At 40.1% G+C, this 17,629-nt stretch overlaps 1 protein-coding gene across 1 annotated transcript in view; it reads right to left on the bottom strand.

Moving 5' to 3' along the window:
• The window catches only part of ZMYM2 (zinc finger MYM-type containing 2), a 94,509-nt gene that overhangs the window by 22,203 nt on the left and 54,677 nt on the right, over positions 1–17,629 (bottom strand). The window contains exons 12-13 of the mRNA XM_054164568.1: positions 17,171–17,321; positions 3,758–3,930 (exon numbers count right to left, since the gene is read on the bottom strand). Coding sequence (XP_054020543.1) covers positions 3,758–3,930; positions 17,171–17,321 — 324 coding nt within the window. The remainder of the gene's footprint in view (positions 1–3,757; positions 3,931–17,170; positions 17,322–17,629) is intronic.

Raw genomic sequence — 17,629 nt, forward strand, 5'->3', positions numbered from 1 at the left:
CAACTACAGCTTTCCTGCAACCATTGCTTCCCTCTCCTGGTTCTGCTCTTTCATTTAGGCCTTTGAAGAAGTGTATTATTGTCTCTCCTGGGTTGCTACTAAGGTATTTAGGGGATTTTTTGTTTGTTTGTTTGCTTGTTTGATTCCACATGGAAATTACAATTCCTTAGCAAGCCCAGAACTCCTTCATACAGGGATGATTCACTTCTAATCTCTACACTTGCTACACTGTAATTCTATTATTTCCATAATCATGCTTCCAGCCAATACTACACACCTTTCCATGCACTGGGATTTCCTACTAGCTGCTAGCTCTCCATATTTTCCTGACTATGAAAATTAACTGAAAATGTGAAGTCATGATTTCTTTCTGTTTGCTCCTTCCTTCAGCTTTCTGTGTGTTTTCATTTGGGACAGTGACACTCTATCTTACTTGACTCTCAAAACCACCTGCCTCCACATCAGCTCTATCCCTGTGTTTCCATTTGCTCTGTATTCCCTGTGCTCCAATTGCACCTAACTCCTTCGCCACTCAGAATTGCTTTTTCGTCCAATTCTCTCCCCAGGACCAACTTCAACATCTTCAAGTGGGCATGGCAATTAGTATAACTTTCTAATGTTAGCCCACACTTGGTTTAAACCCCAAAGTTTTCACATTTTTGGCTTTTATTTATATTTTTAATCCTCTACTGACCTGTTTCTAAATGTTCTACAATGTTCTGGACTGGTATTAATTTAACTTAAGCTCAGCTGTCTATTCTACGTTCAATCTGCAATAAATAGGAAGCAAAAGAGAAACTTGAAATTGAGATGCCCAACAGTACAGTGGCTAAATTCAGATGAGAAATTCCACAAGGTTGTCTCGCTGCCTTTACCATTTAGATTAATGCTAGCCCCATTGTTTCAAATTGTACCACTGTGGACAATCACTGCTATCTAAACTCACCAGACAATTATTTTTCTGTGCCTCAGACTGCACCTCCCCACCGCCTGCTTGGCCTTTGCTGAAAACACATGACCTCCACTGAATATGCAGTCAGCACTGTGTGTGCTCAGCCTAATCAATATTCCAGCTGTGGCCTTGAACGACCTGTATGTACACTTCAGCTGGAGTATTTTCAGTAACGTTTCACAATGTATATTTAGAAAAGCAGATCTCTGTATTGTTCTCAGAACTTTTTTCAAGGTACTTTCAATGCTCTAGTATAAGTAACATCACTTGACTGAAAACTGTCATCAACCATCAGGCTACGTAAGTGTACTGAAATTTCCCAGGCATTTTCCACTTTAATACCCAAACTACTGCACGCTACTGAAGTTTACAGGAAGAGCACTAACAACTTGGGGAGCTAACCTCCAGATACCAAAAATATTACCATTTTACTTCTTGTATTAGAAATGTATGGACACCATACAGTAATAGAAATTTCCTGAGAACGTGATTCTAACTCATAACTGTCACCCAACAGATGATTAGAACTATTCTTTCACATTTCAAACCCTCATATTAGGTTTGAAAAACACTTCTAGATGAGTCTGATGTGATTGAAATACTTCTAGACAGTCTGTTGTGCTACCACCTTCTGGCTTTTTGAGAACAGAATTTTGGCATTCAGGGAAGTTCTCCCATAATAATCCTTTTTAAAAGTAAAGATATTTCCAGATAATACTAAATGAGAAGGATGTGTCCATAAAAAAAGTAGACAAAGAAGATGGAGACAAACACTTGTTTAATGAACACAATGCTGGTGTTAAAACATTTCTGGGTTATTGCTACTTATTTCTCTTCATGCATACATTCACTGAAATTTCAAGTTAACACTGAACATTGTATAAATGAGACAAAGCTCATACATAGTAACTGTACTTAAGAAGCTAACAGACAAAACAGCAAAAGAAGTACAGGTTTGGGGAGGGGTCTGTATCTATTGTGCCTTCCTATATTTTGATCTTTATTTATGGCTAGGTAAGAACATCAGGTAACAATGTGCTACCAAATTCATGGTATTTGGAATGACTTTCATGAAAAAGGGAAAAGTTATCAGTAAGGATGTGAATTTAACAAAAGAGACAACTTCAGCAAAACACAATTTTCCCAATACCTATTACACGTCTTCCTTGTGTAATAAATGCCTAACTTTTACAACCAGACCTTAGGCACAGGCTTTAAAAACTACTTTTTTGGGGGAAAATAAATGACAAATGATTCAACATCACGTAACACTAATTCCACTAAAAAGTGTAAGACTCAAAAAGGTAAAAAAAAAAATCTAGCACTTCAGTATCATCAAAAGTCACTAGTTATCAGTAAGTCTGTTCAGATTAAATTGCCTTCTCACAGCACTGTGTCTAACTCTCCTGCACCACTGTACCAAGCAGTGTTTCTTATACAGACTTAATGTGCAATTCAGTTAGTGTCTTATCCCACAGAGCAGAAGGATAACCTGAAGTCAGGAGTTTTCAAATCATTCTCAATCCTGAATCAGTATAAGCTTCCATAGAACTGTATGTACATGAAACTGGTTTGTTATGCACACACCCAGGCTATACTCTTTGCTGAATCACCAAGAGATTGCTAAGGCACACCAAAACTTTTATTAAGTTCTCTATCAGAAGGCACTTTTTCTGCAGGGATAAATTTTACCCCACACCCCAAGATTTTAAGGCAGATAGATTAAATATTATTGTATGAAGTTAACATTTCACTAAGTGTAAGAATTTTGCAGGCAAGTTTCATCACTCTATTTTCACGTGAGACAGAAGAAACATATTCTGGTCTTCAGTAGTTTTCTTTCAGGAATGTCTAACCAGACCCTACATACATTATTCAAAACAAAGACTACCATGTTGGTGGCTGTAACATTTCTGGAACCAGCCATTGAAGACATATTTGGTATTTTGGAGAGTCAGTTCTTTTATGGTAGGTAGATCATCTTGAATTACAGAATTGTATCTAGCCCTTTTTTTTGTGTATGTGCAATTGCATCCACAAGTGCAGCTCAATGTAGCTTTCCAGGATGTTCACAACAGAAACCAAATTTTTATCCATGGCACTAACCACAGGTTAAACCCAGTTCAATTTCACCTTTCTTTCTTTCAAAAAAATATGGAAACCCAAAACCTCTTAACGTGAAATATTTGCTGGTTGTGCTTCACAAGGTAGTTAAGCTTCCAGAGATTTAGAAACAGATGCCATCTGTTTGATTTAAACTTATTAGAAATCCATTTGGTCTTGCTTTTCCCTTTGGCATCCTTTCCGCTAGGAAACACTGAACAATCAACGCCTCTGTAGTTCAAACTGTGAAAGAAGGGAAAAGGCAAAAAAGGAGGCAAAACAGGAACACACACACACAAAATAAATCTCTGCTAACCTAGTTCATCATCAGTCAACTCAAGGTACCATCTAAGCTGCTATTAACAGTGTTTTCAACATTCTGAATACATTTTGACAAGAAAAATATTGTACTGACTGAGGACAAAAAAAAAAAGGAATTATAAAGTAAGAAATACACACAGGAGTTTCTTTTTCTGTAACTCAAGACTTCCTTGCCAAATGAATTAATAAAAATCAGACAGTAAAATGCTGCCCTAGGATTTAAGAAAACTCAAATGATGGAATTACTGGATTTGCTTATTGTGTAGCAAATGCTCTGCTGGAGTAAGCCACGTTTGCTGCATAGTCCTTGAGACATCCTCTCATGTGCATTTTGGGGTTTTTAAACTGTGGAGCTCTCATCAAAAATTCTGAGTTACTTGCCTTGTAGTACCAGTCCTGAAATTTTTTACAGCACTCTTCACTGCAGAAATCTCTCACTACACCATCAAGTTCCTTAGTTGCTCCCTTTTTGCACAGCTGTGAGCAGTAATTACAAGTAACACATCTCAGTCCTAACCGTCTTGCAAAGTCTTGTTTATATAGCAGCTTGCAGCCTGGAAACAGATTTTAAACATTAGGAACAAAGTAATTTTTACAGAGATCACAGTTAAAAGAGTTAAATACTGAAAATTAAATTAAATACAACAGCAGCCAACCACTGGAGCTTCAGACAAAGTCAGTTTGCATAACAGACTATATTTCAAGACATTTTAACCCGAGTACTTTTCCTGCACAACTCTATGGTATCATGTGATGTCTGCATCTTTTTCAAAACACTATGCTTGACTCTGTTCTTATCAAATCCCTGAATGAACAGTCAGAAAAAATACATAATTTTCTTTTCATACAGACCCATGCAAAAGCACTGATTTGGAATTACATTGCTCAGTGACACATCCTCCGAATGCTAGATACCCAGACAATGATGTGCAGAAATTTTAAGCTAGACAACACAAAACCAGTATCTACCTTCAGCGATCAACAAGGATTACTACTTTTGTTCACATTAATACAATACTAAGAAAACTCGTGGTTTTTAAGAACACTAATAGGTACATGATGACCTAATAACTGAGGAGTTTCTTTAAAAATATAACCACAAAGTAAGCAGTGATCAATACTGAGAATTATTATGGGATAGTTTACACGTATAGAGTTTGTAGACAATGAATTTACTTTTTCTTTTCACATCAGGTGAGTTGGTTGGGTTGCTGTTCCTTTTTCTTTTGCTTTGCAGTCACAATACAAAGGTTGCCATAGTGAGAGCTATATACTTCAGTAGCCTGATCCTCCCTCAAGCAAATTAGAAGACATTCTAACATACCAAATGCATTCTACAGTATTCATCCTAGAATGCATTTAATAATGTCTTTTCTAATTTGCTACTCTCACACAGCATCTAAAGTGTTTAAAACTACCTTAAATCTAGGGTCAATCAAGATGATGCTTAAATCATGTATGACAGGTTGGACTTGATGATCTTTGAGGTCTTTTCCAACCTTATGATTCTACGTATTATGTATCTATGTATCTCTGTAATTGTGGTTAACTTTCAGAGAAGAGAACAGCATGAGAGGATGAAGTAACTGTCTATGTGAAACACAGGAGGGATGAGGTAACATCTATATGGGCCTTTAATTCAAGGCACTGCACCTGTTTTTTATGATCTCCCAAGTATCACAGTACCACCAAGATCAGAATGTACATCTTTCAAGTGCCCATACTGCTAGGGCATACAGTCTAACACTTGAAAGTTTCTGTACTTCCAGGAAGTTATGAAGCTCAGTATGTATCATACTTCCTCTGACATACAGAATATTATAATGTATTCAGTAATTTCAATTAAATTACTTCTGTTCTTCTCTATTAGTGTAGAATTTCTTATGTGTGAAATTGAGATACTATTTTAAAATAACTAACAGCACAAGAATGCAAGAGGAAGCTGCAGCAGACAGCATCATCCAAAACCAAAAGCATATTGAGGAATTTTAGCTTACAATGCTAAAAGCTTTTCTAACAAATGAAATTTTCTATCATCAAAACAAGAGAATTGTAATGTACAAAGAAGACACCATAGGTAATAACTGTGTCAAGCTTCTTTTTTTTTTCTAGTTATGTATCTGATTCATTAACAACAATGCATTGAAAATTACTAGTAAAAAACCAGGCAGTGCAGATGCAAAAGCCAAATCAAACCATCATCCTTACAGTGCAACTAATTTGGATGCTATATACACTGCTCTGCAAGAAATAGTCCTGAAAATAGCAGTTTGAGCAAACTATTAATTAAAAGCACTCATGAAAGCACTAAGAATTTCTTGCCAGAATCTCTCATTATTGTATGGGGCATAGAAAGAGTGGTTGGCCATTCGAATGGGCTGCCCAGGGAGATGGTGGAGTCACTATCACTGGAGGTGTTTAGGAAGAGACTAGATGGGGTACTTGGTGCCATGTTTTAGGTGCTTAGATAGTGTTGGATGATAGGCTGGACTTGATCTCAAAGGTATTTTCCAACCTGGTTAATAATAATAATAAAAATCTGGAGGTATTGAAGTTAGCTAGAAGTGAAGTTTTGTATTTTGTTTTCAGTTGAAAGCTGACATATAAAACATAGAAGCTTGTTGATTGGGAGAATGAAACATTTCTTACACATATTCCAATATTTTTATACATATTCCAATCAGGAACAGGCCAAGGACAAGAGAAGTGATAGTAGCAGGCTGGATGATAGGTTGGACTCGATGATCTCAAAGGTCTTTTCCAACCCATTCTATTCTCTCTAAATTTCTTTGCAACTCCAAAGACAGAAAGCTCAGCACCACAATGTATCCTCCTTCTCAGTCACATCTCAGAGGAACCATTTAATGCTGCATCAACATTTTGAGACTATAGATTAGCAGAAGTACTCTACTACCAATCAGGTAAGCTATGTGCACCTGGCTAAATAGCCTACATAAAGTTATAAGGCAAGGAATTTTTCTTTCTACAGTTAAGATCTCCTACATTGCTGTGACTCATGGAAAATAATGAACAGTGAACATTAACTAAGAGGAATCAAAAAGTTTAAAATTCCATCTAGTAAGAGTAAATGCCAAAACACTGCATTTTTTTAGAGATAACTGACTGTAAGGATTCTTGCTGAAGGAGATCTCTACAGAAGATAAACATCCACCTTTATAAAACTTTGCATGTTGACAAAAGACTTTCACAATCCTGAAGACTTCTCATATTGAAGTACAGGACTTTCTGCAACATACTGCACAAAGTTCCTCAGATTTGGCAATAGTGTTTTTTAATGTTTTTGTAACTGGTAAATTAATCCACCTGACCAGGAAACATTTGGTTGCTTCAAGATCTTATCACTTTGGACAAAAGGAAAACAAAATGTCTTTTTCCATGCTGGCTTTGTAGATACCATCAACAAGTGGGGTTTGACTGACAGGATGCTGAGGATAAGTAACACAAAAAGCAATGGTTGTCTGATCTTTATGATATCAACACTAAAATGCTGAGGGCTTGGCCAGCCTAACTCACCTGGGTACCTGAGGTTCTTGAAGTATGAGCACTAGCTAAGACAAACAGCTGACAGCACCAACATTTTGCACAAAAAGACATGTATACAATCTTATGTTCCTCAGCATTTCTGCTGAAGTTTCACTGTGACCAGACAGAAATATTTTGTGCTTTCAAGTTACTCTAAGAGGAAAAAAAAGCTCCTAATTTCAAAGAAAAATGTAAGTGCAAGTCATTTGGTTGAAGCTCCACAGATAATTCATTATGCCTTCTAGCAAAGTTCTAACAGAATATCACTCCCATATCAACAGTCTCAGAGACCTCTAAGAAGCACTGTCAGATGAATTATCTCCAATTCAATCTAAACTGGGCAAAAAAGTAGCAGCTGAGTTTCTGTTAAATCAGTGTAGAGTATCTTAAATCATGCTATTAGAATTCTGGCTTCGAAGCAAAACCAAACACAAAGCCTATCCCTTCTAACAGTCCTGAACTTTGGTTCCCCACAAACTGTAGAGAGAGAATACAGATCTGAACACATGCAACAGAGGCTCACTGACAGGCAGCCACATAAGCAGTTCCTCTAAAGCTTTGCTTTGGTCATATTTCAGGTCAAGAATGCTTCCATACCTTGGCAGACCAAAAAATTGCCAGGTCTGGCCCTGCAGAACTACCTAGAGTAGGAAACATGCCTCACTCGACTGCAGATGACTCAGTGCAAGCAAACTACTAAGCAGCTGATACTATTCTACCAACAGCATCTATCTGAATTGTGAGAAACTCAGCACATTCACATAATGAGCAACTGTGAATAAGGCATGCTGAACTGGAAATACTTCCCAAGTCCTCACCACCACCCTCTTCTGACCACAGAGAATAGCATCTTTTAGAGAAATTAACTGTTCTATCCTAAAAGCAACAAAGTTTGTATTTGCTAGATGGTACCTCTGAAATGCTGTACTCACTAGCCTTGTCCTCCTTCAAGCCAGAGACAGAGTTGCTGTTTTTTCATACAACGATAGAATTGTCAGGGTTAGAAGGGACCTCAAGGATCATCTAGTTCCAACCTCCCTGCCATGGGCAGGGACACCTCACACTGCATCAGGTTGCTCACAGCCATATCCTGCCTGGCCTTAAAAAACTTCTGGGAAGGGGCTTCCACCACCTCCCTGGGCAACCTGTTCCAGCGTCCCACCACCCTCATGGTGAAGAACTTCTTCCTAACATCCAATCTGAATCTACCAATTTCTATTTTTGTTCCATTCCCCCTAGTCCTATCATTACCTGACACCTCATAAAGTCCCTCCCCAGCTTTCTTGTAGGCCCCCTTAAAATACTGGAAGGCCACAATAACGTCTCCTTCGAGTCTCTGCTTCACCAGACTGAATAGCCTCAACTCCCTCAGACTGTCCTCACAGGAGAGGTGATCCAGTTCTCTAATCATCCTCATGGCCATTCTCTGGACACCTTCCAGCACCTCCAGATCCTTCCTGTAACAGGGGCTCCAGAACTGGACACAGTACTCCAGCTGTGGTCTCACCAGAGTGGAGTAAAGGGGGAGAATCACCTCCCTAAACCTGCTGGCTGTGCTTCCCTTGATGCAGCCCAGGCTGCAAGTGCACACTGGTGGCTCACATTGAGCTTCTCATCCACCAGCACCCCCAAGTCCTTTTCTTCAGGGCTGCTCTCAAGCCAGTAACCACCCACCCTATATTGGTGCTTGGGATTACCCTGACCTAGATGCAGGACCTTGCATTTGGTCTTGTTGAACCTCATGAGGTTGTCATGGGCCCACCTCTCCAGCCTGTCAAGGTCCCTCTGGATGCCATCCCTTCCTTCTGGCATGTCTGCTGCACCACACAGCTTGGTGTTGTCAGCAAACTTGCTGAGGGAGCACTCAATGCCACTGTCCATGATGTTAAACAAGACTGGTCTCATCTTGTAATAACTTCAACTGTTATCTTTTAACAACTTAATCTGGAGACGAACAGACCTATTATCACAAGCCTGTAGGATCAAATAGCCTATGGCATCTTAAGTTAGGTCTTGAAGATTTCTGGAGCTATGTTGTACACACATCTTTCTATTGTCTCCCTTTGTATATATTTAAATGCAAAAGTCATCTCTTCCCTATCCACATTCTATAATCCACTGTGCCTGGCTTCACAATGAACATCATTATCCAATGCATCCAATTTTGGGTTCTGCTTGGATTAGCACTAAGATAGAGTCCATCCTCTTTGTGTAACAGAAGCTGTGTGTCCCACTTCCTTGTTTTCCTTTTATGATCTTCTTATTAACTCAACTTTTATACATCCTCAGTTTATCCTGCTACTGTCTGGTATTAACTACTAACTCCTCCATTTACCCTACCTCTTATTCCTATCCAGTTACTCAGCTTTTGCTTGTTCTTACATCTTTTAAAGTCAATTATTTTTTCAGGTTACTAAGGAATACCTTTATAACCTTTCTTCTTACGTGCTCATAACCTCAGCACTTTACATTGCCATCACCCCTTAGATGCAACACTTAATGCTGTCTTCACTGAAAGAATCATCTCAAACCTCTTCAAAGACACAACAGTGGAAATAACCCTGAAGAACAAGGACCACTGTAGCTGATCAATGCTTGGATTTTCATAGAATTATAGAACGGTCTGGGTTGGAAGTGAACTCCCAAGGGTCATCTAGTCCAACCCCCTTTGCAGTCAGCAGGGACATCCTCAATTAGGTGAGGTTGCCCAGAGCCCCGTCAAGCTTCATTTTGAGTATCTCCAGGGATGGGGCCCCAACCACCTCCCTGGGCAACCTGTTCCAGCGTTCCACTACCCTCACAGCAAAGAATGTGTTCCTAACATCCAATCTGAATCTGCACTCCCCTGTTTTGAAGCCATTGCCCTTTGTCCTATCACTACAGGCCTTTGTAAAGTCTCTCTCCATCCTTGTAGGCCCCCTTCAGGTATTGGAAGGCTGCTATTAGGTCTCCCCAGAGCCTCCTCTTTTCTGGGCTGAACAACCCCAGCTCCCTCAGCCTGCCTCTCTAGCAGAGGTACTCCAAATCCCCTGTCCCACTGAAACCCTCACCTACAGCACTCCAAGATTGTATTGCTTCAGTAACTCAAAATCTCTCCGAGGCTGACTTCCACTTGGCAAAGGAGTATCTTCCCTCAAAACCAACATGACTCTTGCAGTTGTGAAAGGGTGTTTTTATGGATCATATATTTTACAGCATTTCAGACATTTTCTGCTTTAGTTGTTCCCTTTTGCCAGGTTATTCCAACTCAACACCAAATAAACCTTCAAAAGAAAGCCACATGGAAGCTGAAATACCATGTTACAATTGATCTCAGAGGGCTACTACCAAAGGAATTGGTCAGAAGTAAAACCAAACTATCTAATGTAGCTGGCAATGTACCAGAGCAAGCACAAGTTACTTTAACACGGTAGACCACTGTCTGAGCTGCAGAGAGGGAGATAACAGCTCTGTGAAGCACAAAACTGACAGCTTTTAAGAGAAGATTTTTTTTTTCCTTAATGCAAAACATTTATCTGTCATATGATTTTACATTTACCAAATTATATTTTCATTGCCCTAACCACATTCTGTTCTACTTACTAATCTTTAATAGCTTTGAGAGGTCCTATTGCAAAGCAGCACACAATCAGAAGTTGCAGTTAAGGCATTGTTTATTCATAAAATGGTTGCTTTACTGAACCCGGAAACTCCAGGCCAGTCAGCCTGACCTCAGTGCCAGGGAAAGTGATGCAGCAGATTATCCTGGAGGCAATAACTGCACACCTGAAGGACAGCCAAGGGCTCAGGTCCAGCCAACATGGATTTAGGAAGGGCAGGTCCTGCCTCTCCAACCTGAACTCCTTCTATGATCAGGTGACCCGTCTGGTGGACGTGGGGAGGCCTGTGGATGTGGTCTACCTGGACTTCAGCAAGGCCTTTGACACTGTCCCCCACAGCAAACTGCTGTCTAAGCTATCAGCTCGTGGCTTGGACAGCAACACTCTGTGCTGGGTTAGGAACTGGCTGGAGGCTGAGCCCAGAGAGTAGTGGTGAATGGTGCCACATCCGGCTGGCGGCCAGTCACTAGTGGTGTGCCCCAAGGATCAGTGCTGGGCCCCGTCCTCTTTAACATCTTCACTGATGATCTGGATGAGGGATGAGACAGTCATCAGCAAATTTGCAGACAACACCAAGTTAGGAGCAGATGTTGGTCAGTTAGAGGGTAGAAAGGCTCTGCAGAGGGACCTCGACCGACTGGACAGATGGGCAGAGTCCAATGGGATGGCATTCAACAAGTCCAAGTGCCGGGTGCTGCACTTTGGCCACAGCAACCCCATACAGAGCTACAGACTGGGGTCAGAGTGGCTGGAGAGCTCCCAAACAGAGAGGGATCTGGGGCTGCTGATTGACAGCTGCCTAAACATGAGCCAGCAGTGTGCCCAGATGGCCAAGAGGGCCAAAGGCATCCTGGCCTGCATTAGGAATAGTGTGGCCAGCAGGAACAGGGAGGTCATTGTGCCCCTGTACTCTGCATTGGTTAGGCCACACCTTGAGTCCTGTGTCCAGTTCTGGGCCCCTCAGTTTAAGAAGGACATCGAGACACTTGAACGTGTCCAGAGAAGGGCAACAAGGCTGGGGAGAGGTCTTGAGCACAAGCCCTGTGAGGAGAGGCTGAGGGAGCTGGGATTATTTAGCCTGGAGAAGAGGAGGCTCAGGGGTGACCTCATTGCCCTCTACAACTGCCTGAAAGGTGGCTGTAGCCAGGAAGGGGTTGGTCTCTTCTCCCAGGCAACCAGCACCAGAACAAGGGGACACAGTCTCAAGCTGTGCCAGGGGAGGTTTAGACTCAAGATGAGGAGAAAGTTCTTTGTGGAGAGAGTCATTCGTCATTGGAATGTGCTGCCCAGGGAGGTGGAGTCACCGTCCCTGGAGCTGTTCAAGAGGAGATTGGACATGGCACTTGGTGCCATGGTCTAGTCACAAAGTCAGTGGTGACAGGTTGGACTTGATCATCTTTGAGGTCTCTTCCAACCTCGGTGATACTGTGATACTATTGCCTTCAAAAAATTCCGTATGGTAGCACAAATTCTGTATATTTTTACAAGGTATATCAGTGTCTCTAAAAATAGATAGTTGATAATGTAAACTACAAGCCCTGTTGTCTTTAAACACTTTCTGTAGCTCTCACATTTAATAAAAATGAAACTAAACATCAGGAAGGAAGAGGTTTAAGCAGGCTTGATGGCAACCCCCTTCACCTAGGAAAAACAGCAGCTCAGTGCAGCAGGGCCAGTGAACCGACTTTTCCTCAGTCCTTCACCCATCAGAGAAGCCCAGCAGCTGTAACCATCACAGCCATGCTTGCTCTCACACTTCAGTTTTGAAACTTGTTGGTAACAGGAACCACTATGAATTTCAGGTGAAACATTTGTATGTAAACACATGTATAAAATTTAACACACTTATGGTTAGGCTATTCCCAACATCTGTAATGTTTTCATATAAATCTAATCAACTAAACATTTCACAGCATACTTTATTGATCAATCCACCGTGCAGCAGTGACTGGAAAATTGCCAGTCTAAAATCTACAGTGCTTTTAATTCAATAGACACCTTTTCTAGGTGCACACAGTTCTGAAATAACTTAATTTCCTAAATTCTTTTTCTACTTGTCAGCTCTGCAGTATTTCAAAAGGGGTTATCTCCTGGATAAAACATCAGAATTGCCTGCATTGATTTCAATTCACAGAACCCACAATTCCCAAAAATGTTATTAGCACACCATCAAGACGACTGTAGAGTTGCTAGTGTCACAGCTATATTTTATCTGCTTTATACACTTGAAAGAAACTTGCAAGCATCACGTAACTTGAGTTATTCCCCAGCTTACTGGCCTTCTGAAAAGCAGGCTACTGGCTATGAATCTGTGGTATTAACATTCACATTATAAAATTAAAAAGCCTGTGCTACTTAAATCATAACACTTAGTTCTACTGAAAAGATGACTTAAATGCAAAGTAAGCCTACAAGTGAAAAAAAATATGGTGATACTAATCCTAGAATAGTTCTATTGCTGGAATGGCAAAAAAAGGGGTTGTTCTCTTAGAGCCTCACAGGGAGATCTAGATAGATAGATATTAAAAAACACCACAAATCAGTAACTGGAAGATTTCTAAGGATTAAAAACTTCCACAGCCTATCCTGTCATTCATGTAACTATACAAACATAAAAATCCACAAGGAACTTTGATCTTCTTGTTTTGTCATATACACCCCTAGAGGTGTTCAAGAGGGAACTGGACGTGGCACTTGGTGCCACGGTTTAATCATGAGGTCTGTGGTGACTGACAGGTTGGACTTGATGATCTTTGAGGTCTCTTCCAACCTTAGTGATTCTATGATCTTATTTAATGTAGATAGTGGTATTTTGGAATGAGACATTCTAGTGTCAAAACACCAGACAGTTTAATTTCCAAAGCCTCAGCACCAGGGGAACACATTAAATGCTTTCAACTAGTCCTTTCAGGGTGTTCATCCTCCACATAGCATCCCTGTTTTGGACACTAAACAGAAAAAGCACACTGTACTCCTCTGAAAAGTTAATAGGTGTGTTTAGCACAAATTATAGATCAGTTCTACTTATACTTTATTGCAATAAAAGTTTCAGCTAGTCACTGTAACTATTTTTAAACATCTCAAGAGAGAATGGGATTGCACAGAAATACTGATCCCAGAGACCTTGATGTGGGTGTCAAGATTTGTGTGTAAATATGCATGCAATGTGCACATTAAAAAAAACCCTTCAGGTATGAAGAATGGGAGCAGGGGAATGACAGCATCTTCAGTACTCCAGCTAAGCAGGCATAAGAAGTCAAGGGGTATCTGTGGCTGATCTTACACGTGTTTTCCCATCAGAAACTCTTGCAGAAACTTCAAACACCTGTTTAACTTCTGTGGATTTTGTCTAGGAGCCTTCTTTTATAAACACACATCTGAAATTTTACAATGTTTTCCCTAGAGAGTTCAGTTTCTTCCAAAAATGCCAGCAACTTCTCTGAGCCCCTCACATAATTTCTTCTCGAATCATAATACATTGTCTTATGGTGACAACTAATTGCATGCTCAGCAAAATAATCTATATCGGTGACTTCTCTTGAATGCTTTGCAGTATCAAAACCAGCATGGTCTCCATATCCAACAAGTCTGTTTAGTACATCTACTAGTTTTTCTGCTTTTCAAACATCTGGGACATTTCTGGAAAAAGACTATGACATCAAGGGAAAACTGTCGGGATGCCTGGAAAAGAGCTAAGAGAAAGCTATGACCTGTGATGACAGAACTTCTATTTGTTGACCTCCACTCAATCCATCTAAACACCTGGCCCTCTCTTCTCCACAGCAGATTCTAAACACTCTTTAACTCTCAGATTCCACTGTTTCTGCAGCAATAACAATTGTTGGGTTTCCTTTAAAACACAGGGCCAAGTTTGTTTCTTACAGAGCTTCTGTCCAGGTCAGTAGTTATTTTTCATTGAGTAACACAGCTTTTTTTACATATACATGTGCTACGTTATGGGTAAGATCCCAATATGTGTCTTTCTGAATCCAGGACTCTTACTGGAACTGTTTGACCAAATTAATGTTTGCCTCTTTATTTCCAGTGCTCTAACAAAGCACAGGTTCATAAAGTTAAAATAATTAAATGGTCAAATTTATTAAAGGACCAGATGTAACAGATTTGGGATTGCCAGTGATAAACGCACAAACTGCAAGGCTGAGCTCAAGTTAATAAATCCTGGGCAATATCCAACAAAGCTGAAGACATAAATCTTTGCAATAGGTCAAATACAGAGTAGAAATGAAGCAAAAGCCATATATTTAATATGCAATTCTTCCCAGGAAGGCATCCCTGTGTTGGGAAAGGAGCAGAGCACATAGACTGTCCTCATACTTGCTAAATCCAGTCTTCACCCACCCAGAGAGATGTCCTTCTCTCATTTTTTTAGTGCCCTAACCCTGTCTGTCTCTGCCTTCTAGACGACACTTAGCATGATTTGGGTGGAGTTGAGTAATAGAGTCCAGTATGTTTAGCATACTCCATTTGGCTCATTAGCATATGGATGGGTGCCAACGTTGTCACTAAAATTGCAGTTAATCAGGCAGAGGTCTCCTCTCAAGCACGGTAGCCTCTGAAATAGGATTGGAGACTGTAGTTTTGCTGGTTTAACCTTGCTTCATTAGTTTTAGCTAAAACAGGGCCATCTTATCTTCACAAGGCTCCCTCCTTCAGCCATCTGGCAGGCCAGCTTTGCAGAGCTTCATTTCCTGAGATAACATAAACATCTCTTGGTTGCGAATACCTGAATGCTCCTGAAGTGCACCACATAAACTTGCATTCCTGTCCCATGGTAAGCTAAGCAGCTATCCCACAGCATCACAAAGCAGATCTAAGCTACAGCTAATCAATGTGTGTAATCCAAGTTACATTCTACTTAAGGGTGTTTTTGACTACCTTCTATTACTCAGCAGTTCAGATCCCCACAGTAAGCCAATAAACTTTATTTCAATGGTAACGTTTGGCATTATTTATCCTCATAATGATAATCTCTGCTCTTAAGTTGGCAGTCCAACACATGAAAACTCTGGTCCTAAGCAATGGGTTCCCCCCATTTAGTAATTGTATTCATGCAGGAGAGAATGTTTTTATTTATTTCCTTGCTCAAATTTTCAAATAGGGAATACACACATATGTTGAGCCTCCTCGTACAGAAAGGTCTCTATGGAAATAGTAATGTGGCACTGCTCGCATTGTGAATTTTACTCATTTTGTTGTGACAGCCACCAAGCTTTAACACAAGGAAGTCGTATGTATTTATAGTAATACCAGCATTTACTGTCATGTCCAGCACCCCCACCCCCCCCGCCCAAGTTTGCTCTTATCTTTGAATAATTCCTGTGGAACTGTTTTATTTATAGAAACGGTTTCTGACTGGATTATTATTGAGTGCTGCAATGACACACTGTAAAACTGGGTCTTGCTTTGTCCTTCACCCCAGCCCCAGGCTACCAGTCTGCAGTCCAGGACACAAGAAGAAAGTAATGATGGTGAAGAAATCTAACCCACCACACTGCATTCATCAGAAACAAGACTGCAAAGTCCAGAGCTATAAGGGAACAGCATAGAGGGAAGGCTACCTCTAGCCCTGCAACTCCACCCATCTCCAGCTTTACTAGATCCTGCTGCTAGTAAACTCGCACATGGGCAGTTTAATCTGCTTGAAAACAGAGATCTTTATCAGGGTTTATCAAATGATTGTGAAAGCATTATTAGTATAGCTACAGAAAGAAAATATTCACTATATTCCCCAGAGATAGGTAATCTATATTCACAGTTAAACTTCTAAGATCAAGATTAAACACCAGTACCAAAGCACAGCTCACCAGAAGTGGAAATGATGGGTTCTTGTTAAGACCATGTTTGGCTTCTGTTAAAACAATATTATAATCAAACTTTAAAGATATCTATGCCCATTTACCTCCTTTTTAGTTTGTTTTCTTTTTGAAAATCCAAATCATTAGTAGGGTATATTATAATGACAGCAGTCAACATGTATCAACAGCCATCACTTGAATTATTGCTTGAATAACCACTCTAAGCCAACACAGAATTTCCACCATCGTACTACTAATCAAAGAAAACAGCTGGCCCAGGGACCGTGGTTGAGGGCCTGTCCTTGGAAACATTAGGGATAAGACTTGATGTGGCCATGGGCAGCCTGATCTGGTTGGAGGTGTCCCTGCTCACTGCAGGGGAGTTGGACAACATGACATTTGAGGGTTCTTCCCAACCCAGTGCAATCTGTCAAACTGTGTGTTCCTCAATACAGTTAGTGTTGGTACAGGCTCTTCAGCATAAATTTGGGAAAAACCAAACCAACCAACCAAAAAAGGGAATTTCTGCAAATTTTTTTTTGGTGCATATACATGCACATACATGCATATATGTATGTATTTATAGACACACCTTTGTCCCCTTTTCCTTAACCTGGAGTGAAAGGTGAAACACTCAACTGAAGACTACAAAAGCAGTACAGATAAATTCACGAGCACACGTGCTTCATTAATAATCATGAAGAAACTTCTGATTTAGCCTCAAGTACAAGAGAATGAGTTGTTACCTTAAAATTTGACATTAAATATTAACATAGCAAGTCAAATGCAGTAAAAGTGCAATGATCAACCTTAGGAAAAAAGCAACTAATACATACCTTCACTGCAAAAGGGTCTTTTGATGCCAGAGAAATTCACCGTCTCATGCAGTGTTTTCTCTTCCTGACAGTATTCACAGTATGTCACTATGCAGTGTAGTTTCTTATAATCATCAGAACACGCTCTGCTGCAGAACTGATACACTTTGTTCTAAATGCAGAGTTGCAAAACATCATGAATAGGGCTTAGGGATAAAAATCTTAAGGTCTGGATAGTGTAACTTCAATAGTTTGCCATTAGGATAACAAGTTTAACATGCAAACTAAACAGAAGTGCTAATACACAATTAAGGCATGACTTATAACATTAAAAATTAAAAACTCACTCAACCTGACAGTGAATGCTACAAATACAATTTCATATGAAAATGCTACAGAGAAAATATGCCAATCATTTTTAGCACAAAATCTTCAGTTACTTCTTGCAGTTCATAAAGATGTGTAACAATTATCTATCGT

The sequence above is a fragment of the Dryobates pubescens genome, chromosome 10 (assembly GCF_014839835.1).
Source record: "Dryobates pubescens isolate bDryPub1 chromosome 10, bDryPub1.pri, whole genome shotgun sequence".
NCBI classification, from domain to species: domain Eukaryota; kingdom Metazoa; phylum Chordata; class Aves; order Piciformes; family Picidae; genus Dryobates; species Dryobates pubescens.